At 34.6% G+C, this 25,020-nt stretch overlaps 4 protein-coding genes across 5 annotated transcripts in view; 1 reads left to right on the top strand and 3 right to left on the bottom strand.

Moving 5' to 3' along the window:
• Amph (amphiphysin) overlaps window positions 1-10,445 on the bottom strand; it is a 33,370-nt gene extending 22,925 nt beyond the window's left edge. For both annotated transcript variants that reach the window (XM_013316381.1, XM_013316388.1), the window contains exon 1: window positions 10,238-10,445. In XM_013316381.1, coding sequence (XP_013171835.1) covers window positions 10,238-10,306 — 69 coding nt within the window. In that variant the 5' untranslated portion in view covers window positions 10,307-10,445. The remainder of the gene's footprint in view (window positions 1-10,237) is intronic.
• Window positions 10,446-10,825: 380 nt separating this feature from the next.
• LOC106119976 (meiosis-specific nuclear structural protein 1) lies at window positions 10,826-14,376 on the top strand. The gene is made up of 9 exons (XM_013315125.1): window positions 10,826-10,940; window positions 11,017-11,193; window positions 11,387-11,617; window positions 11,864-12,093; window positions 12,323-12,487; window positions 12,655-12,733; window positions 12,826-13,029; window positions 13,547-13,731; window positions 14,010-14,376. Exons 1-9 carry the CDS (start codon window positions 10,938-10,940, stop codon window positions 14,239-14,241), a joined length of 1,506 nt encoding a protein of 501 aa, XP_013170579.1. The 5' UTR covers window positions 10,826-10,937; the 3' UTR covers window positions 14,242-14,376.
• Window positions 14,377-14,744: 368 nt separating this feature from the next.
• LOC106120189 (IQ and AAA domain-containing protein 1-like) lies at window positions 14,745-18,529 on the bottom strand. Its single transcript, XM_013315441.1, has 11 exons — window positions 18,377-18,529; window positions 18,147-18,295; window positions 17,695-17,845; window positions 17,523-17,626; window positions 17,285-17,430; window positions 16,822-16,979; window positions 16,522-16,624; window positions 16,332-16,455; window positions 16,048-16,167; window positions 15,878-15,947; window positions 14,745-15,634 (listed from the first exon to the last, which is right to left on the bottom strand). The coding sequence occupies exons 1-11, from the start codon at window positions 18,470-18,472 to the stop codon at window positions 15,458-15,460; spliced, it is 1,398 nt and encodes a 465-aa protein (XP_013170895.1). The 5' UTR covers window positions 18,473-18,529; the 3' UTR covers window positions 14,745-15,457.
• Window positions 18,499-20,903, bottom strand: LOC106119687 (IQ and AAA domain-containing protein 1-like). Its single transcript, XM_013314806.1, has 9 exons — window positions 20,779-20,903; window positions 20,446-20,612; window positions 19,944-20,152; window positions 19,698-19,872; window positions 19,262-19,396; window positions 19,059-19,170; window positions 18,846-18,994; window positions 18,606-18,773; window positions 18,499-18,544 (listed from the first exon to the last, which is right to left on the bottom strand). The coding sequence occupies exons 1-9, from the start codon at window positions 20,857-20,859 to the stop codon at window positions 18,499-18,501; spliced, it is 1,242 nt and encodes a 413-aa protein (XP_013170260.1). The 5' UTR covers window positions 20,860-20,903.
• Window positions 20,904-25,020: the final 4,117 nt, after the last annotated feature.

Below are 25,020 nucleotides of genomic sequence, written 5' to 3'. Positions count from 1 at the left end.
AACTGTGTTATCACTGACATCCGATATGGCAATATGTTTCATTTGCAATAAACTAAATTGCGTCTTAACAAACAATGTTGATGTTAACTTTTGAATGAAAATGAAAGTGATACGTCGCTACATGCATAATTTTTAATCGTGGGCTTCCGATCCCCTCAACTTTGGAAACTTGGATACGATATGTTTTGTACATAGATTTGGTCTCAGTAACCAAAGGTTAGTAAGATAGTAAGAATTTTCTATTATAATTGTTTTAAAAAGACTAAGGTAAAACAAAAACAAATTGCTACGATCTGAGTTTTACCTTTACCTCTTTAGTATTAAATTTCTAATTACAGTTGAAGTTACATACGCAGTAAAAATAATCAAGGTGAAATCTCTCAAGCGATATATATACATACGTAGATCAATAAGTCTAGGATAATCTTTATTCGACAAAGATTAATTGTATTATATCAGTCTTTTGCCATTGTATGTAAATAAGTTTCTGAAAACTTAAGTTTTATGTTAAGGTATTAAATTACTGCCTTCATAGAGTAATATTTATCGTTTGTTTTATATCAAATGGTGGCAAACGAGCGAGCGGCCTGCAATCGCTGAAATAGCGAAGTGACCGTTGCCCATAGACACACGCAATTGCATATGCGATGCCTACCTTTAATCGACGGAGGAGAGGATGCACAGAAAGAAAATATTTTCCCTTTCCATGCATCCTCTCATCCAGAAAGTCCACTTCCACTTCCCATCCTTTCCTTATAAGGAAAAGGGTGGGAAGGGAAAGAGGACTAATATTGGCCTCCGGGACGCACACTCATCAGACGAAACGCGGAATAGCTACCACTTCACGCCTGTCTTCTGTGTGGTCGTGGTATTTCACCGGGCGAGCCGGGCCGATTCGTGCGAAGATGTTAAAGCGGGCTGTACCACTGTTAAACCATTGTTAACAAATAATATTATGCAAAGTGTATTGGAATCATAATACTAAGGTTCCTAATACAAAAATTGAACAATCTTGCTTAAAATATCAATATTAGTATCTACTTTTACTGAATTAGTTGTTTTTTTCAACTGTTTTTTGCTTTGAATAAGAGTATTTTTTTTCATATTCCTGATTTAGCCGACAAAAAATTGAGAAGTAAATCCTTACAGTGTATGCTGAATTACATAACACTTACTACATAATAACTAGTAAATATCTTCGCAGTACATAACCTTGTAGAGTATGGTGCTCGTTACATTGAGCTGTCAACACATATCACATTTATCTGATAAGATTTACGTAGAGGAAAAATTGAGACGAGATGTAGAATGCGTGTCCATTAAAAACAATAGAGAAGCTGATTACAATTAAATTACTTTACATAAGGGGACAAAACTGGAATTGGAGACGTACCTGAAAACAAAGAAAAATAAATTATTAGTTCTTTAATAAAAGGAATATTGACGTCGTAAATAGAATTCCACAGCAATGTTTCCCAGAGTAGCCCAGATGGACCCACTGAGATCCACAAAAGACCACGTCGGGATATACGAAGTTGAGGATTCACTACTTGAAGAAGAAATAAAGCAACAGGGTCTTTAACAAACCCATTCATTTTAGAAGTGCTCCACGTGCTAAAAAAAGTTGAGAATGTCTTGTGTAAAGCTTATTTTGTATTACTAAAAATAGACTAAAAAAACTTGGCGTTGATATTCTAATTGGATCTAGGTCAGATATTTTGGAGAAGAAAAGATATAACAGTACTGTAGTACTATTAATATAAAAATTGATGGTCGTTACATAAAAATGTCAGACTCGTTGAAGACAATATAGTTTAAGTAGAGATATTTCAATGTCTAGAGATGTTAAATATAATATGTTATATACGAACTTTCAAACAAATGGATACTACGTAGGTGGCATTTTGTAGGTCATAGAAAATTCTGGGAAATGAAATGATTGAGTAATATTATATGATACATTGCTAGTAATTTATTCAGCGATTGATGTTTTGAAATAAACTTATAAAATACTATTGTTTTATTTAGTAGAATCAGTATTTTATGTCTAGTTATTGTTTAGAAGACTGTCGCTACTTTTTAGCATAGAATTATTTTTTTTTGGATTGAAGCAATTTTGAATACCACATTTTTTCTTAATATTATTTAAAGTTATCAAATAATCTATTTAACGTTAATAAAACCTTAAACACGGAAGTTATTTTATAAGGTATATAGCCTCACGTGATATGTACGAGAAAGTGCAACCAGGAGAGGAAAGTGCGCGTTAACAAAAACATGTCCGCCGCTCGGCCTGGAATGCATACTGCAACACGGGGTCAGCACGCAAAGAGTTGCACTTGCAAACCTCCACACTACCTCTTAGAATTGTAACAGCAAATGGCTTGAAAACTCTTAAAGAAAAAATCAAAATAGATTTATATTGGAATGTAATATTCGGATCGTTTTTTCTTTAAACGTTTTTCTTTGACTGATGTTATGGGATTATTAGTTAGAGAATAAAATCGTAAATTTTTAGTTAAACTTCCATTAAAATGATTTCCAAATTTTAAAAGAGCGTGCTATACACCCACCGCATTATTTTAATAACCAGCCTACACGTATATAAAGTTTGGTAATAGTCTGATTATTAGGAAATCAGCCTACCTGTGATACATTCACCAATGATATTAAAAAGAATTATGTAAAGGTTGATGTCAAAGTATAATTACTACATAAGGATCATAAGACACATGATTATGGATATGGGAACAGACCTACTTTATTATAAGGTATTTAGTTGTGAATGACACAGTCAACAAAAGGACAAATTAGATTAACAACTAAAACCGTCTTTGATACAATCCAGGATAATCCTAAATATATTTAGTTTAGCGCTCATTGTGAATTATCTTTACAATCATTCACATCTAAATGATATCTATAAACTCTGCTCGTAATTTGCCATTTTAACATGCAGGTAGGAAAGCTTAATATTTCGCAGAATTTAGTAACATGACAATGTTTATAAATATACTTTGTAATATATTTACCATAATGTACTTCACAATGACTATTTAAAACGTGCAATAAGACGTGTTTGAACACGTGACGTATCAATTCAAAGGAATAGCCTACAGAGAAATTACGCCATCATGTTTGTAACAACATGTAACTTGTGTCCTACGTCTTCTATTTACTATTTCATTGCATTAAAAACATTATGTGTACAAATACAATAAAGAACAGTATCAATTTTTATGGATTTTTGACACAATGTTGCATTAACATTATTTATTTTGATCCTACTCTGGGAGTCCATCTAATCCGTCATGTACTACTACAGTTTAGTCACAGATCTCATCAGATTAGAACTGATCTTGGCGTCTAACTGAAGCATCTCCTAACGATGACAACAGCATGGAAGATAACTACAAGTATTAGAACTTAAGTTTGTTTAAAAGTGTGATACTATCAGTATGAAAGTGTTCCATTTGGCAAACATTCGCGGAAGCTGTCCACTGCCACTGGTGACGAAAACTAGTCTCGCGGCTGCAAATAAATGCCAAGAGATCTATTTTTTTAATATTTGGCTTAAGAAAAACTGTAAATCTCACATCAACATACTATGTTCCAAGTTTTTCGTGATATTTTATTAACGTGAACTAGTTGGTGACAAAAAAACCAATAATTTCAAAGAGAAATCACGTAAACACGGCAATAGTAATAGAAGTACTAATGTTATGCAAGATGTAATAAGCAAAGTAGTCAAAAATTTTAGTCAATAAGAGAGATTTAAAACAATGCGTGATACAGGTGATGAACAGATTTGTAAAAATGCGGGGCTCAGATATTGATAGGCAAGCTTTTGATAAGGTGCCAAGTGGTTACACTAACCTTCACACATTTTTTTGATAAAACTGACCAAGATTAAAATCATGTGAGTCAATGTTGTACAATCTGAACCGAAAATTCATGGGTAATATGATACAGTAAACTAATACATATTATTAGACTTTTTTTTTATAACAGAAGGGGGCAAACGAGCAGCGGGAACACCGAGGTGTTCAACGACGCCCATGGACATCAGCAATACCAGAGGAACCGCAGATGCGTTGCCGGCCTTTGAGGTGGTGATAGGCTCGCTTCTTGAAGGACCCTAAGTCGTAGCGGTTTCCAAAACGCTGCTGTGCGAGGCAGGAAGTTTCGCGCAAACCGCACGGTTGTGGATTCCCAGACTTAAAACAAAAGACCACAAATTTTAAAGCAAGAAAACTAAATGGAAAAGTTATTTACGGTACACTAGTCAAATTTTGAAGATATTTTCGAGATAGCCGATTACTCGTTCTACTTGGCGATGTTATTTTAGCTACTATTATAAAGAAATATTGTTTTAAATATCTAGTGTGATATGTATCTGTAGGCACACAAGACGTCACAGTAGCAAAGAGCGATCTATTTAGAGACAAAGGCCGGGAACAACCTGACACACTTATGAAATATCACATACTAATTATATCAGTTCGCCCGTGTTCATTATAGGTCATTGTATCGAGACTCGCGTGCGGGCTATTGTCACTGTCTAATCCCACAACCACGTGTTACATATGCCACTCAATTATTATAGACTTTAATTTACAATAAAAAAGACATAATACTTTTGGGGAATAGCAACCAGCCAGAAATTCGCCAAATAAACGGACACAAAAAACCTAAGTTGGTAATTAGTATTAGGGCTTTCTTTGTGATTGAAGATCTAAATTCGCCTCGAAAGTGCCAAGTTTCTTGTCACATGTAACATTATTAACTATATTTAAACCAGTACACTAAGATTAAAAAACTACATCGACCAGACCACACCTTAGATGAAGCCAGTTAAATGTAACGTTTCCGATCTCTGGGCGTGTAAATCTCTTCAGAATGGCGTTTTACAGCATGCCATGGTTTATCGTGTTTTCCCTACATAAATCAGTGTGTACAACAACACGGCGATCGACTGTAGGCCTGCATCTTCCGTGTGTAGGGTTTTAGGTTAATGTTTCCAGTTCACTTCAAAATAACTTTACATTAGGTGAAATTTTACACAACACTATTAGTTTTTTGCGTTAGATTTCATCACAACAGTTGCACTACTTCTATAAATCTATGTCTATATAGATGAAAATAAAATAGTATAAAAAAATTCGACTCTGTGTAACATACGCCACAGAAAATACTCTGTTGAAAAGAAGGAAAGTAAATTAATAGTCTTTTGTTTTAGAGTTATGGTACTCGTATTACAATAACTTTAAGAGCAAGTCATTATCAGGATTAGTTATTCAAGGGGATTATGAACGAAAGTGAATAGTGGGCGGACGTGGGTCTGGTGCACGCTATGTTAGTAGCACCACAAGGACAGCACCCACGTATAACTAATATTATATTCAAAGTTAATAGATTTGATTTTATGACATCATCAAACGGAAAACTCGCTCTACAACATTTATTATAAAGTTTTGGACATGACAAACATTTCTAGTCAGAATTTAACTCGAGTAAATCAGATACAGCATTAACTAAAATAGTCAACCAACCCGTACTTGGCCAGCGTGGTTGACTACGGCCTAGTCACCCCTAACTTAGGGTAGGCTTCGAGGGGGAGAGAATCCCACATAACTACCGTGCCTACCGCGAGGCATGAAGTATGCCTCAAGCATTCCCCTCAGAAAAAAAGGGTAGGCTTCGAGCACTCGGTGGGGACGTCCAGTAAGGTGATGATTAATTAACTAAAATAAACATAAATCATGGAAATGTTGGTTGTAAAGCTATTGAATAAACTGACGTGTAAACTCATTTACAAGATAAAGAAATTGCTATCGTACAAAGACACAATTTTGTATTACGGTATAATAACTAAGAATAACAGTAACCCTATTAGAGCATTTGTTGCATTCCGTTAACGAGGTTATGTCAGACTCTGTCAAAAATCAGCCCGTAGCTAATTAAAAGTAATGAACTGTTAAACAGTCGCCGAGTTTCCAAATGCGTGGCTTGGCTAAGAGAACTATACACGCACGCGAATCTCCTAATTAGAGTATGGGACACGAACATCAATTAGGAAACAGTTGAAAGTTACTTAGTTAATACTGAGTTCATTGAAATTTTTGAATTTAGAACATGAGTTCAATACTTGGCGATTGTATTTTTGTACAAAATCGTGCAAAACATTAAAATTCGTATCCCGTCAATGGCCATATAAACAAGGACGTACAGATCAGAGCGTCCCCATTCACCTGACACGGGTCGTATTAGCATACTCGTTGTCATTGTGGTCGCGTCGCACCATCGGGGACGAAGAAAGTGGTTCATCTTCGAAAAATGACCATACGCGGTACCGTAGGTGCGGATTTACATTATAAATAATGTGGGCTAGCGTGTTCTTAGCCTTCGGGTGACGAACTCGCTGCGGCCATACCACTGCTAATATGTGTGACCGGTCCGGTTTGTTTGTACCACACCTATACTTGCTGCAGAGATTTCCTATGTTATTTCTATTAATAATTGAAGACAGATTGTTCATCGTGGTAGTTTGACTCATTCGTCTTATAAAGGAATTAAATGAATATGTAATAAAGTTTCGTTTAGTTATTTTACGGAGAACGCTATCTACAATTTCCCGGGCGTGTACATCGCGTGACTTTATGAGCATTTTTGAAATTTGATTTGTAAAATGATTTCACGTTTACGATAGGTTTTGAAATAAGTTACAATTTCACTTGTATTCTGCGCTCGTGTAAATCATATTTGTGATACATGAAAAAAAAAGTATTTTTTCTTGACTTTTATAATATTGTCATTTCGTATGTTAAGAAGAGTGTGTGTTTTTGTTACTTGTTAAAAATAGATTACAATTCTCAAACGAAGATGTTTAGCAAATAGTTACATCAACAGACTAAACAATCTTTTTCTATTATGATCTCGCTGTACTAGATAGCATCATGATGTACTATTGACGTCATTGGTGATGTTACTGCATACTTATGACGATTTTAAAACTAATGTTCCTTTCGTACTTGCATAAACTATACTAAGTAAGAAGACATTACATCTATGATAACTAATGATTATTAGTGTAGTAGTATATGAATATTGACTATGTAAAGAAAGTAGAGAGAATTTGAACCTCGCTTCTAGTTTCTCGACTTTTAAAACATTTTTGGAACATAGGTTTTCTATTATTCTTTCTCTGGTGTGCATTCTTAGTGGCTTATTTGTGATATTTTTGAGGTCTGTCTTTCCGCTAAAAGGCAGGACGACTTTTAAAGATTTCCCGCCGATACCAAAGAATTATGTAAACGTAGTTCATAAATTGCTGAATGCGGAAAAAACGGCAAATAGAGATTATGAACATCACAAATTGTGAATAACATGAAGTCGGTGGTATTGCGAACCGGTTGATAAATGCTGTGTTGGTGCCGCCAAACTTGTCCGGTATTCCGAACGTATGAACTAAGATAGATAATATTAATTGAAAATAATATTTTCATTTTATCCTCTTTCATACAAAAACACTCGTAACATTACCGGTATTCGAGCGAATGTTTTTTTTCTTTTATGCCAGGAACATTTCAAACCAATATTTGACAACTTTATTGATATTTTTTTAAAAGCAAAATAAATGTGAGATAGCGCCAAATATAATCTATGGTTGTTGAATTTATAGAAATTAGTCTCCGGTTTGTGACCTTTTTTCTATCGATAATTCGGAGAGTGCAACTAGCGTGCGGTGATTATACTACAAAGGGTTAACAATCTGTTGTGCGGTCAAAGGTTAGCTTTGACTCAGATTAATTCTAATCTAATGAATACCAATAGATTTATTTGTGAAATAAAAAGTAAGAACGATTACATATAATTATGGATATCTTAAGAAAAATATGTTTTTAAATATTTTAACTATGATGACGTCATACATTGTAATTCCACTTGATTCAAAGTTACGTATATTTTAAAATTGTTATTAAATTTCTTATTTCATATTTTTTCTACAGATTATTTATAACTTAAAAGCCTATACTTAGATCGTAAACTTTAATAAGTTAACTATCAGCTAATTATATCTATTATCTATAGATATTATAACGGTATTAAACATGTTGGTCGGTTGTAACAGCACAATATGACGACATAGGCTCAAATTACTGCACCGAGCAATATCCCTCACAACGATACTCTGTTGCAACTCCTAGCATCTATTATTGATAGACAAACATTTTTATCGCTTACCTAGTTATTTAATCATGATCTACTAATTAATAAAATAAGGTTAGCAAAAAAATTACAAGGATCCATATATAACAGGTGATTGAAAAATTATCAAGATTGGCAAAATATTTTTTGAATTGACTGGAAATTGGTTTCAAATATGTTAGTCTGTCTACAGGCTGAAACCTAGATGACTATATTTTCTATCATTTCTTATGGATTACATGTCAAAATATTTATATACTAACATTTATTTATTATTGACATCCATAGTTACTATGTCACTTTGGGTGGCTGCACCAGCGGAGTAATATAGTTAATATGTAAAAATTATTTTATAATATAAAACATGTTACTAATACTATGTTTTATAATTTAGAAGCTATGGTATATTGCATAAGCTGTTAGAAACAACTAGTGTAAACAACTTATAGTTCAAAACTAGGGCACTAATGACATAAGGCTATCAACTAAACAGATGTCAAGGCTCTGTGACACCCTTTACATTTCACACTGATTATTAATAAAAATAAATTTAATTTGAATATTAGCTTTAAAAAAAACTTAATCATCCTATGTTCTACATCTATGCCAAAACATCAGGTTCCGTTAATTGTATAATGGTTTGAATAAAAAAAAACTGCACAAAGTTTAAATATTAGAAAAAAATGTCAAAGTGTACAAAAATGTAATTTATTTCAATGAAAACGTTAAAAATCTAGTTGTGATAACTTGTAATATCAAGAAAAGATGAATAATTCATTAAAAATTTAAAAGGTCCTAGAATTGTTAAGCTTAAAATAAAATAAATTGTTCACACTAAAATCATCATAATAATGACTGTTTAATTGCCCTTATCACTATGTAAGTAAAGCTATTTTAAACTCATAATCACTAATGCTCCATTAAAAAACTATTTCACTAATGAAAATTTACGTCTCATAAATTTATAAAATTCCTAAGATGCACATTTTTAAAGAATTATTAATTATTATTGTATTAGTTGTTGATTACATAAAATAATGATGTTTATATATTTTGTTACTTGTAATTCTTATAAGAAATATTTATTGTAGATAAAAATTGTACAATAGAAAATTAAATAAAAAAAAAAAAAATTAAATAGATAAACTATCAGTTAACTCATGATGAGTTTATCCTTTATCTTTACACACTTTTTATTATTTATTCTCAAAGGGCTAACAGATAAATGTATGTGAATGACCATTTATTACAGTTTGTTAATGTATTTTGGAGCTATGGGCCGGCTGCCAGAATAGGTCAACAGCCTAGAATGTTCATTATTTGCATGCTCATACAAATTGCAGCATGAAACCTTAAGTTATTATATTTATGAATATATAACTTTCTAAATTGAGTAACATTTTGTGACAATTTCAGAAAGAATTAAACATCAGAATATATATTTATTTTAATCAACACACATCTTGAATAATACTCTAGACAGCACCACCATGTGTCTGTCTCCGTTCCCAGCTATTAGCTCACTGTTGCTACCGAATGAGTTATTTATAAAATATGGAACACTTTCCTTAATATTGAGTTGCTAGGTATATATAGCACACATTGACATATTTAAAGGACTTGTATGAATATTTAACATGAATAATTAATATATTAAAATGTGTAACCAGGCATCTACTATCCAAATTTATCTCGTCTGCAGCAACCTAAAAATAGTCACCAGCAATACCCTGGAATTGATAAGGCGGGCGCTCGCGATAAACGCTGCAAGACGCAGAGAACCAAGTCAGCTGAGTCTAAGTAAACACGATGCATAAAGGCGTTCAATCAAGATCGCTCGGCGCTCCGCAGGCTCTCAATCAACAGGTGGAAAGGACGTAAGTTAGGCGACGCGCCGAAGCATCTCGGGCACGTTAATACCAGAGGTCGACTGAACCCCACAGGCTACTTTCACGACACAAACAGCAATAGTTTTAACACCAACACCATGAAACTCTTCACACGATTCAAATAACAAAACCATAAATACCTTTTCTTTCGCCCGTCCAGCATGTTTTTGCACTGTTTTCGCAATTAACGCACCTTTACTTTCTGCCATTTCTCTCACTTTTTCATTACCGACAGTTTACAAAATCGTACACACCAGTCTGCAACAGATACAGTTGCAGTTTGCTGTCACACGTCAAAACTCAAATGCCGCAGGATTGCACTGGCGTGACGTGCCTCCCACTTTCGTATCCGACACGAATTGAGATAAAGTTTAAATCAACAAAATAAATTCCTACGTTAGATGGCGCTGTGCATTAGAATTGGCACGCTGTTTAAGCTGACGGATAGATGTCGCTTTTCCTGTAAAATTTATGAAACCATAGACACACGGAAAAAATGTTGCCAACACCAAAATGAATTTAATTTATGGTTGTTTTCAAACATGACTTTAATCATTTTCGTTTTTTATAAAAATATAACAAGCATAAGTGGTAAAATTGTTGTGAAACTAAATTTTCATAATAAATAAAATAATTTGAATTAAAAAAATTATGATTGCTTTTGTGCTGTTTGTGAGTTTGCGATATCTATGATATTCTGACAACTGTTAATTTCAAAAATGAAATTATAAACAAATTTCAAATTTAGAATTTGTATTGCAAAATTTTGATACAGAAACTCTCTTTTCTTTGAATGATTATTTTAATTTCCTTCTTAAAGTAATTTTAATAACCCCTATTATGGTGAGCATATTATTCAGGGTTCATCACTTCCATTAATTTTACTTGATAATAAACGGAATTTATTTTGTGTTTACAGGAGCCAAAGAACGAACTACAAAGAAATGCAATCGCATTAGCAAGGAGAAAGGAATTGGAGACATACCAACGTGCGCTGGATATTCAATGGCTGAACAGTCGGATGGACGACAGCCACATCGGCCGTCATCTCGCACAGATAAATCAAGAGGCGGAAATGGAGAGAGATTTTCAAGAGGTATACTAGCTAAAATTAATCATGAATAAATTAGTAAATTTGACGACTTGAAGTATTCCTAGGGTGTTACAAAATATCTATTTCTGTGTTCCTATACTAAGGTTATTTAACATTTATAAATTATATGTGCTAAGTAAAGTTCACACAATTTTTCTTAAAGTTCTAGTTTTTTTATATTTTAAATAATTTCCAGAGAACAGATCATTCAGCAATGGTGAATGCTAGAACACAGAAAGAGATTGCATTGGCCAGCGAGATAGCTAAACATAATCAGGAGGAGATCTGTCAGCTGCAGCGTAGACATTACCTTAGAGAGCGGGACCCGGAGCTACGGGCACTGCTGCGAAGGCTGCAGGATGGCTATGTCTGCCGGGACTTGAAGCAGCAGATGCTGCATAATCAGTACAAGCGATTGCAGGATGAAGTAAGTTAACAATTGAAAACTGAACTCTGTTGCTTTAAGGTGATATGTGAAGAAATTTTATACAAATAACTTATGTTTTCTTGCATTTCAAAATATTTAAATTTTCATTTCATAGTAAGTTTCATATTTTAAATATAAAAAATATTTACAAAGCAGTCAATTTACAAAAATGATTGCTAAATTGTGACCCTCTTTTTAATTACAATTTTTAGTGTCAATTTGAGACATTAACATTTATTTTTTCAGGCAGAAGATAGACAACAAAACAGAATCTTAATGAGTGCATTAGCTATTGACGCTGAAGCAGTCAAAAGAGAAGAGAAAGAAGCAATGGAGAGGAAGGCCAAACTTCTTCTGGAAATGCAGCAGCAGCTGGTGGACAGGCAGAGAGTGAAGCAGTGCCAGTTTGAGGAGACAATGATTGAAAAGAAGATGCTAGAAGAAGTTATGAGAACAATAGCCGATGAAGATCACAGGTTTATATTTACATAGACCAGAAAATAGATAATTGTATTGTCTGAAAACTAAATGAGTTAGACTAAACTAACATAGTAAGTTATTTAAAAGCAAATACTCTACAAAGTTTAATAATGTTTGGATATTTTGACTTATTTCCTTTTAAAATTGTTTGTCTATAGTCATATTTTGAAATCAATTTTTTAATAAAAAATGTTAAATGTAACATTGAAAATTTTGTATGTGCAGGGAATTGGAGCAGAAGCGTGAACTGGCGGTGAAGTTAAACAAGGAGATAGAGACTTTCAAGAAAGCTCGGGAAGCGTGGAAGGAGAAGCAGAAAAAACTCCTCGTCATCGAGGAGAGGAATATTGAGAATCAGATAAAACAAGCCGGAGACAGGAGCACGGCCATGTTAGTGAATACTAAATATTTATCCATATTCAATTTTATAATAACACTAAAGAACCTTGAAAGTGCTCATTATTAAGAATTTTTTGTAATTACTTAATTTTTTTCAATTGCAAGATGTAAAGGTTAATGGTTAATGGAATGAAATAAACTCGTAATGTTGTTTTCAGAATAGAAGAAAGAGAGAGAAAGTTTCGCGAAAGGGAGATGCTGAATGAAAAAATTGCCGCGAAAATTATGGCGGATAGGGTTAGTTGTCAAACTGATTACATTCCAAGGAAATGTTTGGAAGTAAATAAATTTAACATCAGTAGTAATCGTAATTTCCGTAAACATTTCAGGCCGCGATACTGGAACGCGAAGATATAATAAGAAGTCTTCAGGAGCAGGAGTACCTGGAGAAGAACATCCAAGAGGACATAGCGGAGGTGAAGAAGGCGGCTCGCAGCAAGCGCGACACCGAGGCGGCCCTCACGATGCAGATGCAGGCGCGGCGTCAGCGAGCACTGCACCATTCACAGCAAGAGGCGGACTTCAGGAAACAGGTACCTCCGACCTCCACCAGCCCACATCATACTGACTGATGGAACAATGAGCCTAAGTCTTACACCAGGTATGTGGCTCTCATGTCATGTGATTGTTTTACTCAGTGTGAGCAACTCTCTGTCAATGTACCTGCATGTTATAAATGTAGAGTCGGCAAAAACATTTTGAACATGAATGGGCTTTCCCGGTGCAATATCACCACCACACAGAACACATGCCTCAAGTGGAAGTCACTCTGCGCTCATTCTGATCACTGTGTATTCCGGAGGACTCATTTAAGTCCCTTTCTCCTTTGATATGCCTAGAATAAAAAAAATAAGGACTGAATCTTATTTCCTTTTATAATCCTCATATTACATATTTAATGGTAAAACACGTTAAATTATAAATATTTGTAGAAAATAATTCATATTTTGCTATGTAACTATGGAATTTAGTCAGTATAATATATAGAAATATTTTTTTTAACAAATCATAACTTTATTAAAGATTTTTAAAATAAAATATATATTGTAGTCGGAAGCGCACATGGAGGCTCTCAAGCAGAAAGATTTGGAGAAGGAGCGGCAGGTGAAGGAGAAGAAGCGTCAGTACGCGCTGGAGCTGAAGCAGCAGATGGCGGAGGACGCCAGGAGACGTCAGCACCAGAAGCAGCAGGAGGACCAAGAGGCCAAATATGTGTTCGATACTGAGAAGGCTTGGTCAGTTATACTCAAACTATATTAATCTTACTAATATTATAAATGCGAATGTTTAGATGGATGTCTGTTTGAAGATATCTCAGGAACAGCGACATGGATCTCCCTGAAATTTAGCACAGATGTAGAACAAAGATTGGAAGAACTCATAGGCTACTAATTTACTTTTTCTTTAATTTCGCGGGGACGGAGTCGCGGGCGACAGATAGTATTTGCTATTTCGTCTAATTCGTCTAGGTTCCGTTAGCTCGGTGCAACCTAATAATATATAAAAATATCAGGTTGTGTGAGACGGCGGAGGAGCGCAAGCGCATCGTGTCTGCGCACGCGGCCCGTCTGCTGGGCTACCTGCAGCCCGCCACCCTGCTGCCTGAGGACCTGCCGCTGCTGCAGCACGCCGCCGCTCAGGACCCTCACCTCCACCACCTGCAGCTGGACGCCCTCGCAAACGCCGACAAACCCGTCAGGCTGCCCAAATGTAACTCACAGTGCAGAATTCTCAGAGAATATTGATCAACCTCGCTGTTCTCATTGCTCAAATATTTGTTTAAAAACATCAAAACGTAGACATGGACGTAGAGATGCAGTTACATCAGTCAAACTCTACATTAATATCGTATGTCATGATATATTTGTTAATCAAGTTCTATATTGTGATGTATTGTAAACAAATTGTGTTTTAAAAAATTCAATAAATGTTATATTTTTGTAATTGTTTTGTTAATTTTATTAAAACTTGCTGCCGGAAATATTGGTACTGATTGATTACTTCAGCAACTCCTTACTAAAGACCATGATTGCGATAGTTAAATCAATGGAATTAATACGTAATTAAGAAAAACTGTTGATATAGAAATGAGGTGATGTTTGTATTTTTGTAATATAAAAGTACATCTGGTTACACAAACAACAGGAGAGGAGCAAACAACAATCAGCGGCCGAAACTCGCACAATTAATTCTCAATACGCCGCACGAATATTAAAAGGGGTGGACTGGACTGTAGGGTGACCAACCAAAAAAGAAGTTGATTCTGTGTGCTAACAGCCCAAAGTATTTAATTTCCAAGGTAAGAAAGTCTCAGTAATGTAACACATTCGCCACTATCTTTTTTCGTATAAAAGTAATCTCGCCCAGTCATTTAGTGACACTGAACGTGTTAAGTCTGATTTTTAATTGTTTGCATAATTACTTTTGTCAAAGTTTTGTCGATTTACCGAAGTATTTCATCTCTCTCTCTCTCTTTAATATTTTTATTTTCTAATATGAGAAATTGTAGACTAGATCCATCTATTCAAAATCCAAAACGAAGGAAGGAAATCCACGTAATATTCCTGTATTTTCAGCGACATGGTCACCCAAACTAATATTAAAAGTTAGCATTTTTGTGCAATAAAGAAATACAAAGTGCCACGTCAGCGATTTGAGCGCACGGCCGCAGTCCACCCTTTGTAAAAATCATCCCCCTACCACTGGCCAACCCTTACACATTAAATCGACACTTCATATCGTTTTTATTCTGTACCACGTGTCCTTATCTACTGATGACATTAAACGCACGTTTGTTTCATTACAACACAACCTATTATACTGAGAACATAACGTTTATTTAATGTGCCTTTTAGACATTTATATATGCTATTATTTTATATGTTTTTTAACATATAAAATATTAGCATAATAATGTTCAAAGTCTTATAAAACAGTTGAATGTGGAATCCTCATACAACTTTATTCCTCTTGTATTGTGGTGACCACTTGATGCTTCTCCAAGACTCCTCGTTTCTTCATTTTCTCTACAAACTTCTGCTGCAGCAACAAGATTTCCCTGTCATCATGCAGTCTGTTCACCTCTCGTTTGCCCCATGGCGTGTTCTCATCGTACCACTCCTGGTACTTTTTGTAGTCCTGGGAAAATTATGGAAATGTAACCAAAGTATAATCTTGTAATAACTATTATAAATCTTTTCAATTATCTTGTCGGCTCAACATCATGTGCGCTCTGCGTAGTGCTCTAACCCCGCATCCCGCTACACCTAAACTTTTCTTTTCTACGCAGCAACTCGCGCGAAATTAGGAGCCGGCAAGATATCTTAAAATGTGTATACCTTATCAATCAAATTAAATAAATAAGCAGATTTATAGACATACAACTTTGTTATCTTCGTTTTCTGTGACATGGTCGAGTACTTCTTGCGGGGACAAGCCATATGCAGCAATCCTAAAACAATTTTAAGTTCATTTAACAGTTTACTAAAATAGCAGGTTTTTTCAATCACCAGATCTTACATCAGTCATGTTCTAATTTGTTTAAGACTAACTTTATAACATTGTCAGGCGTCAGGAAACTGTTGAGTGCATCTCTGATATGTCCAAATGAGTATGCCTTTAGAAGTTGTGCGATGCTCTGCGTGTTTAGATCCCGCGGGACCATGCGGTTGCTGCAACATGAGTATCTTTGAATTAATATTGTTAACAGTATGTCCAGGAAGGTCTGCTTTAATGACCAATTAATATAATAATTATTAGTGCGTTAGTAACTTATTATTTAAGTTGGTAGTTAGCTCATCAGTCTATGATGTAATTTTAAATAAGATTAGGTTACTCAGTCATCCATTTCTTCACGATGAAGGAAACAGTACTGTACGTAGTGGGCGGCATCATGATAACATCTGGAAAGTTCTTGAGTAGTTTGTTTGTTTTCGTCAACCAAGGATCACAACAACTGCCTAAAATGTAAGTTAATAAATTAAAAATTGAACACATATTTTAATTGTAAAAATGTTATTACGTACCTATAACTATAATCAAATCATTTTTGTGTATTTTCTTCAACAACATACGCACGAAATATTGTGCAAACATATTCAAGTTCTGTTTGTTCTGTTCTGGTGGTACCTGAAATATTCGAGGAGATTTAAACACGTTAAATGACACTACGATTTTTAAGTTATATCCTAACAGGGTGGTAGCATTGAATGTGTTAAATAAGAATTCAATAGAACTTTCTATCTGTGATAGTCTACCAAGGTCTCGTATAGTTTCTTCATCGTTTCGCATAATTTTAAATAATGTAACGTATTTGATTGTTGCACCTTTTTACAATACAGCAGATGCAAAGACTTAAGATGTATAACAGCGGGCTGTGTCGCTCTGGCACACGTCACCACAGAGCTGACAACTTGTCTGAGATGTGCCGGGGATATGAGCTCTGGCGAGACATTTACTGGGTCCAGTTCGAATAGTACTGCATCTGAAACAAATTTGTGTTGCCAAATAGTAAATACTTATGAAAAGTAGCTAATGAGTCTCGTATTAAAGAAGTTTATGTGTTGCAGTTCCATATAACAAACCCTAGAAATTATAAGAACATTCACTTCATAAAACAATGTATGTTACAGCTTTTGATGTGTATTTCGTCGTACAATTATATTACTTTCAACTTTGGTCGAGTACTGCTAGACAATCTCTCCACCACTTCCCATACATCAACCCTCTGCTGCCTTTAGTTAGTTCTGCAAAATACTATAAAATTATTACAGACTTTATAAGACTTACCGTTGACAGATGATAGTATATTCACCAACGTGGTCTTCCCACTACCACGTGGCCCCACCAACAGTAGTCTCCGGGCACCCAACACCAGCTCGCCGCTCTTCTCCCACCACAGAAACCGAGTCTCACCACAGAGAGGTTCTGCACGTCTATATAAAAATATTAACTTTGTAATATTATAAATTGCAACCACAAAACTCATGCCCGTATGACAAAATTTGTTTATAAATGTATTTTTTACCGTAAAATACAACGAAGTGTTTCTCCTACGAAATTAAAATCTCCTTCAAAATCTTCGAATTTCATACTTGTCTTTTCTTTCAAGTAGCCCGAAGATGCCAGTTCCTACAAAAACTAATCTTAATAATCTTTTGTTATTATTCAATAAAGTTAATCGCCTTTTGTATTCCAACCTGCATTTTTTCTTGTACGCTCTCAGATATTGTAAAGTCGACTCTATGTTTCTTTGCTTTCTTTTGTTTAACTTTCATATTTTCCGGCATCTTTTCATTGTTCCTCTTGTATTCAGATTGCAAAGCGCGTTTCAGAATCTGCAGCTCTTGTCTGAAATATTTCGTAACAGCAAGATCTTTTTAGTCTTCAGAAGAGAAAAAAAATTATGCTATTCAAATATTATTTTGAGATTATATTTTTATAGTGAACTCAGGTGTACAAACACAGGCTTCTTATGTTTATACAATTGCCAAAATTATTATTGTTCGGGAAATGTTTGTTTTATAACAATTTTGTGTTACAAAAGGAAAGTTTTTTACCCTGTTACAAACTTGCAGTAGTTGTTTGAGGAGTCTCAATTGATCATAGTTAAGTGAAAACGTTAAAAATAACAATTAGGTATAGTATTAACCTCATATCTTCATCAACTGCTTTCAATATTTTTAATTTCGTGTTCATACATGCATTTTCATGGTCTATCTGTTGCACAAATCCCTCCTTATATCCTTCAGTTTCCCAAGTATCAAAATCATTCCAATCCTTTCTATACTTGTCTATTGTCTGAAGAACAAAAAGTTAACCTTAAAATTGATTTGTTTCATTTTTAATACAATTTACTTAAACTGGTGAATATTGACCAACCTCTAAAATATTTTCTGTCTTCTTCGACATCGGATAATGAAAACCGGGATGTTGTTTAGGATTTTTCATCATTTTCTTTATTAATTCTTGTTCCATTTTTAATATTCTTTGCTCCTCTTTCTTTAGTTTAAGTTCTTCCTTTTTTGCTTCTTGTTTTTCAAACTTTTTCTGCGTTATAAATTTTAATACTTCAAAATAATTTAATTGTATTTCATTAATTAAAACAAACTTAAATACCTGAGCACTTGTTTTATTTTTATTTGATTTTTTTTCTTGTAAATATGCTTCGTATTCTTCTAACCATTCGGATGGGGTAGGTACCATTTCTTTGATAATCAAGGAAGATCCACCAAATTCTTCTTTTGGTATATCATAGAAAAACTTTACGTCTACATACCTTTAAATAATTTAAGTTTTGAAAAATAAACTTTTATGTAAATAGTTTCAACCAAAATCTCAACCAATTTACCATTTTTTAAACCAGTCTCTGATAAAGTCTCTATATTCATCGGCAGTGTTGTTGTCTGTTTGTTTCAAGTAGTTTGTTTCCATTGTTTTTATTTTAGATAAATTCTCTTCTTTGTATTGCTTTTGTTTATCAATGCGTTGATCTTTAACCTGTAACTTTTGTAAGTTATATGCGAATTTAACTTATATATTACACGCTGAGATAAAAGTGTACCGTTAGATACTTTGATTTCTCCTCATAATTTGGTTTGGTGCAGATATTAATATCAATCATCTCATCAATTTTACATTGTCTAACTCGATGTCTTTTTATTTCGAAATACATTCTGAAAAAGCATGATATTTTATAAAATTAACCGTATTAAAAATCCGTTATAATTCTACAAAATTGTCAACAAGAGCTAGTGATATTATTACCTGAAAACTTTTTTAATGAGTGCTGCAGCTCTTTCCTTAATTTCAAATGTTGCTTGTGGTTTTGCTGTGCCATTTAAATCTTTTTCCCATTTCTCTCTTTTAAATTTCCTTCTTGTGTCCCATCGTATAAATTGACTGATAAAAAACTTAATATTAATTCGTGTTCACACTCCTACGAAACTGTGTCCGGTATTTGGACGACCCAATCCAACAACCAACCAAACGAAACGACCGAACACTAGATAACACAAGCGACCTCAAGAACACAAGTAAAGCCACCGAAGAAATCGCGACATGCAAGGAGTATATGTATAGCAAGAAAACACATCAATATCGTTATATAATAAACATACAGCGCCATCTGTTGTGTAGGATCGGAAACGGCGCCAACAATTCGAAAGATTAAGAATTTAGGTACAAAGTATTAAAGACTTACCGGGAGCGCTCATGCGCTTGAATTAGTTTTATCATTTCCATTCGTTTGAGACTTTCTTCAGAAAGTTGGGGAACGATTTCAGATGTATCTTTTTCAACCTCGTCACTTTCATTGTCACTTTCCCAGAAGCGTAAAAACGAGTTCGTTTCAGACGAGACTTTTTCTACTTCAACGACTTGAAAGGATTTGTTGATTATTATTTATTAAAATTATAATAACATAATAATATAACTAATTTTATATTACCTTCTTTTAAACATACTTCTTTCTCCATCTTAGCTCTCAATAGAACTTCATCGATCACAGCCTGGACTTGCTCAGATCTTGTAATTTTACTAGGGATATCTTTAGGGTCCGCGTCATCAAAGGTGAGTCCATGTTGAATTAATCCATTGCCAAAGTACTGATAATAATAGCCTTCAAGTTTTCGAAGTTGATGCTTAAGTTCCAATATTCTAAAGATGAAACGTTAACAGGAATTCATTTAGAATAGGTTTGAAAAAGTACAAGATTTTTACCTTTATACATATTTAAAAAGTCAGACATTTTTTTTTATAAGAGAAGGAGGCAAACAAGCAGCGGGAACACCGAGGTGTTCACCGATGCCCATGGACATGAGCAATACCAGAGGAACCGCAGATGCGTTGTCGGCCAAATTTTACCAATAAATTAAATTATACGGTTGTTTCTTATAACAATAACTTATGAAATAAATGTTTTTGGATTAAACAACGACATTTGACTTTACCTAGCTGTGATTGCATTGACTACATTCTGTATGTACTCAGTCTTCTGCACCTGCAAGCTCTGCTGCAAGCAGTCCACGCTGCTGTTGTAGAGTAACAGGTATTTGGACAGCACACAGCCCAAGCGCTGGACCGCCTCGCAGCATTTTTGATCATGTACTTTCGTTTCCTACAGTATATTTGGTGATAGTAAATTTTAGATGTCGAAAATTGACGTCAAACTTATTTTTTTTAAAATTAAAACTGGTTCTATTGTTCGGTATGAGATCATTTTAGTGGATAAAAACGAGGTTATTTATGTACTAGACGGTTTGCGATTTAAAATTATAAGTTACCTGATAATCCAAGTCAAGTTTAACATGTTTTTCTAGTTCTATCAGCACTTCCTTCCATTTGTTAAAATAATAATCACTCATTGTACTGAAATTTAGGAACACAGCAAGACAATATGTAATTACTTAACAAAAATAATCAAATTAATTTAGTTGGCCATGGCTGGAATGGTATCCAGCTTGTCTTCTATTATATTGGTTAAAAACTATTTCTTAACTATATATACATGTAGATGATATTTCTAATGAAAGTTTAGAACTGAACTTGAGGCCTTTAAAGCTTGGTATCAGATGAATGAAGTACTAAAATCATCATCATCAGCTCACTATACGTCCCCACCGAGGAGCTCGGAGCCTACCCTAAGTTAAGGGTGATTAGGCCATAGTCAACCACGCTGGCCAAGTGCGGGTTGGTTGACTTCACACATATCTTTGGATTTCTAGTACTAAAATACTTCGTTCATATTAAAAAAATTATAAATCATATTTGTATTATAAAGGTGCAAGCTTTGATGAGCCATTGGAAGCCGGCAAAGGGCAAACGATCACCATTACGTGTTATCATCGGCTGCGGAAAGCGCTATATCACCCCCGATGAGGGAAATAACCGATTCTACGTCAGAGGGCGCCCGCGTAGCTTGCCTTCAAACTTTACTACCACATAGATATCATATCACATATCATCTGCAAATAAATACCATCCTTAACTAGATGACTTTAAGTTCATTTTTATTTAACACGTTTTTGATGTTTAACCCCTTTACAAGGTTTTGTTTTTCATATTGTCAACTTTTCAGTTGTTCAATAAAAAATCTGCTTTGTGTCGCCATTGTTTGAGTAGGTTTTCGAAAGTTACAGCTTTCGAAGTCTGTACAATGGACAACATTGTTTTAGTAGAGTAAAAATTTTGTTGAGCTTTTTATTAATTTATCATAGATAAAATATAAAGTAGATACATCTACAAACTATTAAGATTTTTACATATAAAGTCTAACTTAAAAACTACTTGTCAATGTTTCTTTTAGAATTTGATTACATGTAAATACAATATTAATTTTTTTTTTGCGCTACGCGAGGCATTGAAATTTTTCGAAGATATAAAGATTAAAAAAGCTATCCGAATTAACTTGTACATTTATATTGAGTTCTCTTCTGTTCTGTCCAGGTTTGTTTCTCTCTCGTGAACAATTTGAAAAAAATAAAACTTGAAGAAAATTGGTTCAGTCAATGAGACGTGTTGGTAATAGACAATTTCAATCTCATTTGTAACGTAAGTCGAAACTTGTGTCGCGGGGTGTACATCTCTAGCGAGGTGTTTTATCGTGCCGCGCCGCAGCTTCCTGTTGCGCGCAGTGCCGCCATCTTGTCGCCGGAAGTAGTAAAGCCTTCCCCTCCTCCCCCGCGTCCTCCCCGCGCCCCAAATGTGCCGTTGGCATTTTCGTTTACGTGTCTTTTTATTTGGGGGCGCCGGAGGAACGCTGTTAGCGCCATTGTTTGTCCCTCGTAAAATTGTATTGTCTAACGCTGGCTGCTCCGAAATGGAGCGCCGCGCTGTGGAACATGTTCCTATTGAATTACGAAACACTTTCTGATGGCGTAACTTTTTAGTTTTAAAATTTAATTTTCACAGCAAATATTCTGTTAACACCAAGTTAGATTTAGTTTTAAATAACGTATCAAAATTGTTTTGTTTTAGAAATATTTCATTTGTCCTATATTCAAAGAATTGAGGTTTTATGGTTGTTAATAATACTGAAAATGTTTGTCTACAGAGCGTAATTATCCTACAAGAAAATAAACATAATAAAAACCTCAATAATGATTTTTAATCTTCTTAATATTCTTCAGTGTCACCGAAACCAAAGCTTTTGGGTTGAATCCTTTGTGTCGGGCGATGTTTTATCCACTTTTGATTTGACATTATGTTATTCAAGGCTTTTATTTGTAAGTTGTATGAATACACAATCCCAAAGGCGTTCGTAATCGACACTCTAATGGATTCCAAAGAGCGTACTCGCCCTCTCCAAGGATCTTGTCAAAATTCGATACACCTCGGGGGACGAAACAAAACTGAACGAAAAAAAAGATGCTATTTTACATCAAACGTCGTGAATATGTTATTGACGGGTGACACGTTTCGCTCCAGAGGTGATTACCAACTTTATTTGCTTTTCCATAAACCTAATCTACACCAATATGAACGTTAGTGCTCAGACAATAAGAACGTAGATGATAGCGTTAAGTTTTTACAGCTGTTTGTTATATTTTTGTTTGACAAGTGATGAAATACGTCGAGGGTTATAAAAGGATTCAAAGGTTTTTATAGTAATTTGCCGCGTAAAGTAGAGCGAAGCGGGATGATCGTGTTTTTATTAAGCTTCTTTGAACACAAAGAAATGTCGATTTTATTTTTAATCTACATATTGTATTTTGGTATATTTATGACATAATTTGAATATTATAGTTCTGTTAGCGTGTTTTGGGTGCTTAGATAAGTAATTTTAATCATTTCCAAAGCAGATGCAGGATTATTCGTATGACATAAGTGATATGTATCATCCCAAGAGAACTCATTACGCGGGTATATGTTGCAGATATCACATTGCAGAGGGCGCTTTGAATTTACTTTAACATACTTTCTTATCGGAATCAACTTAAAACCAGGTGAATTAACTCGATGTCTTTATTTTTTTTTTAATATTAATACATCTTAAAAGCCACATTTATGTACATTATAAAAGCCGTAGATTAGCTGTCTGGTGAGATGGTTGCGCCATTCCCCGGAGAGTGTAAGTAACGATGGCGTCACGCCATTACCGTCCTCACAAACAAAAGAGGCGACACGACGTTTCAAATTAACTTTCCTCGTAAATTGGCCACGCAAACAAGTTTCAAATTGCCCCGTAGAGGCGACGTTTTCGCTAAATACCTATAAAAATGTCCGGCATCCGTAAAATATTGCGAGTGATACTGCGGCGTAAGTCATAAGCGAAAGCGATTTTTTTATTTTTTTATGTCTAATCATTAATGAATTTGAAAATCTTATAAGAGTGCAGAAAGCGTCTCGATATTCACGTGACATAGTCAGAAATGATAATATGTTTTAATAAAGTGAATTTGGTGTCAGAAACTTACGGTTAATAATGTGTTATGCTATCTCACTCAATGTCGTGAATTCGCTTGCAGTGGACGGTTTTTTCAGCTGTTTGATTCTCTTTTATCGTGCAAGTTATATTACTAGAATGCCGGCATCACATGTGTATTTTAAGGGAATTATTGGCACTATAATTATTATCTCTAAAAATAAATTTCTTGTAATTGTCGTAGCGCTTGTCGCTTGTACCGTGTGATAGAGTGCGCGGAAGAAGTGTGTATAAATTGTGGCACTTACCACGTCCGAATGGCACATTCCGGCTGATACGGCGCCGAGAGAGATACTTTACCGCCCCCGCAACCTGAAATATCGACGTTCATTATCTGCTCGCGAAGAATTAAACTGTGAACAGCTTTCGTATTAGCGTTCATAATTCACAGAGTTTTGGTTTATCTATACGATGAATTACATCTGTGATCATTACAACTTCTATACGATTGTAACTTTCCACGAATTGAAACTATAATAAGACGTAATTTTTGAACACTTTTAGTAATAAAAGTTTTTATGTAGAGTAATGGCATACAAAAGTACAGGAATGTCAAGTTTAATATATTAAAGTTTAAAACGTCGAATTTCGTGATACACCACGTTGGATGTAATTTATCTTTGCTGGTGATATATCGATGCGGGAACAATGATAAGTAATTCAGTGGGCGTGCATGTGCAAGGCGCGGAAAGTTCGCTGCAAACTGCTCGCCTGAAATATGTGACTTTATCCTGCGACAAAATAAACAGTTACCAACACAACTGCGCACGATATTTCTCTACGCTAAAAGTTTTAATGGCACATTTGTGGCCTAAGCTGTGGCAATTTACTACTCTTACTTTGAATTATTGCGACATTCAAATATATGACGTCACTACTGCATGCTATTGTAAAACGATTTTTTTAATCAAATATATAAATCAGGAAGGAACGAAACGATGATAATTTAATAAAACAAAGTTGTACAAAACGTTCCCTCTTACAAGACAATATTAGAGTAGATTCATCACGTACCCCCGTGTCGTACAAACCGCGAGCTAATCGTTTCTCTCGCTCGCCGGCAGTAAATCAGAGTGAGACGACATTTTTACGATCTCTTAAT

This window comes from Papilio xuthus, unplaced genomic scaffold (assembly GCF_000836235.2).
Source record: "Papilio xuthus unplaced genomic scaffold, Pxut_1.1 DF829129.1, whole genome shotgun sequence".
Taxonomy (NCBI): Eukaryota; Metazoa; Arthropoda; class Insecta; order Lepidoptera; family Papilionidae; genus Papilio; species Papilio xuthus.
The sequence above is the reverse complement of the archived record's forward strand: the minus strand, read 5'-3'. Positions and strand labels throughout refer to the sequence as shown.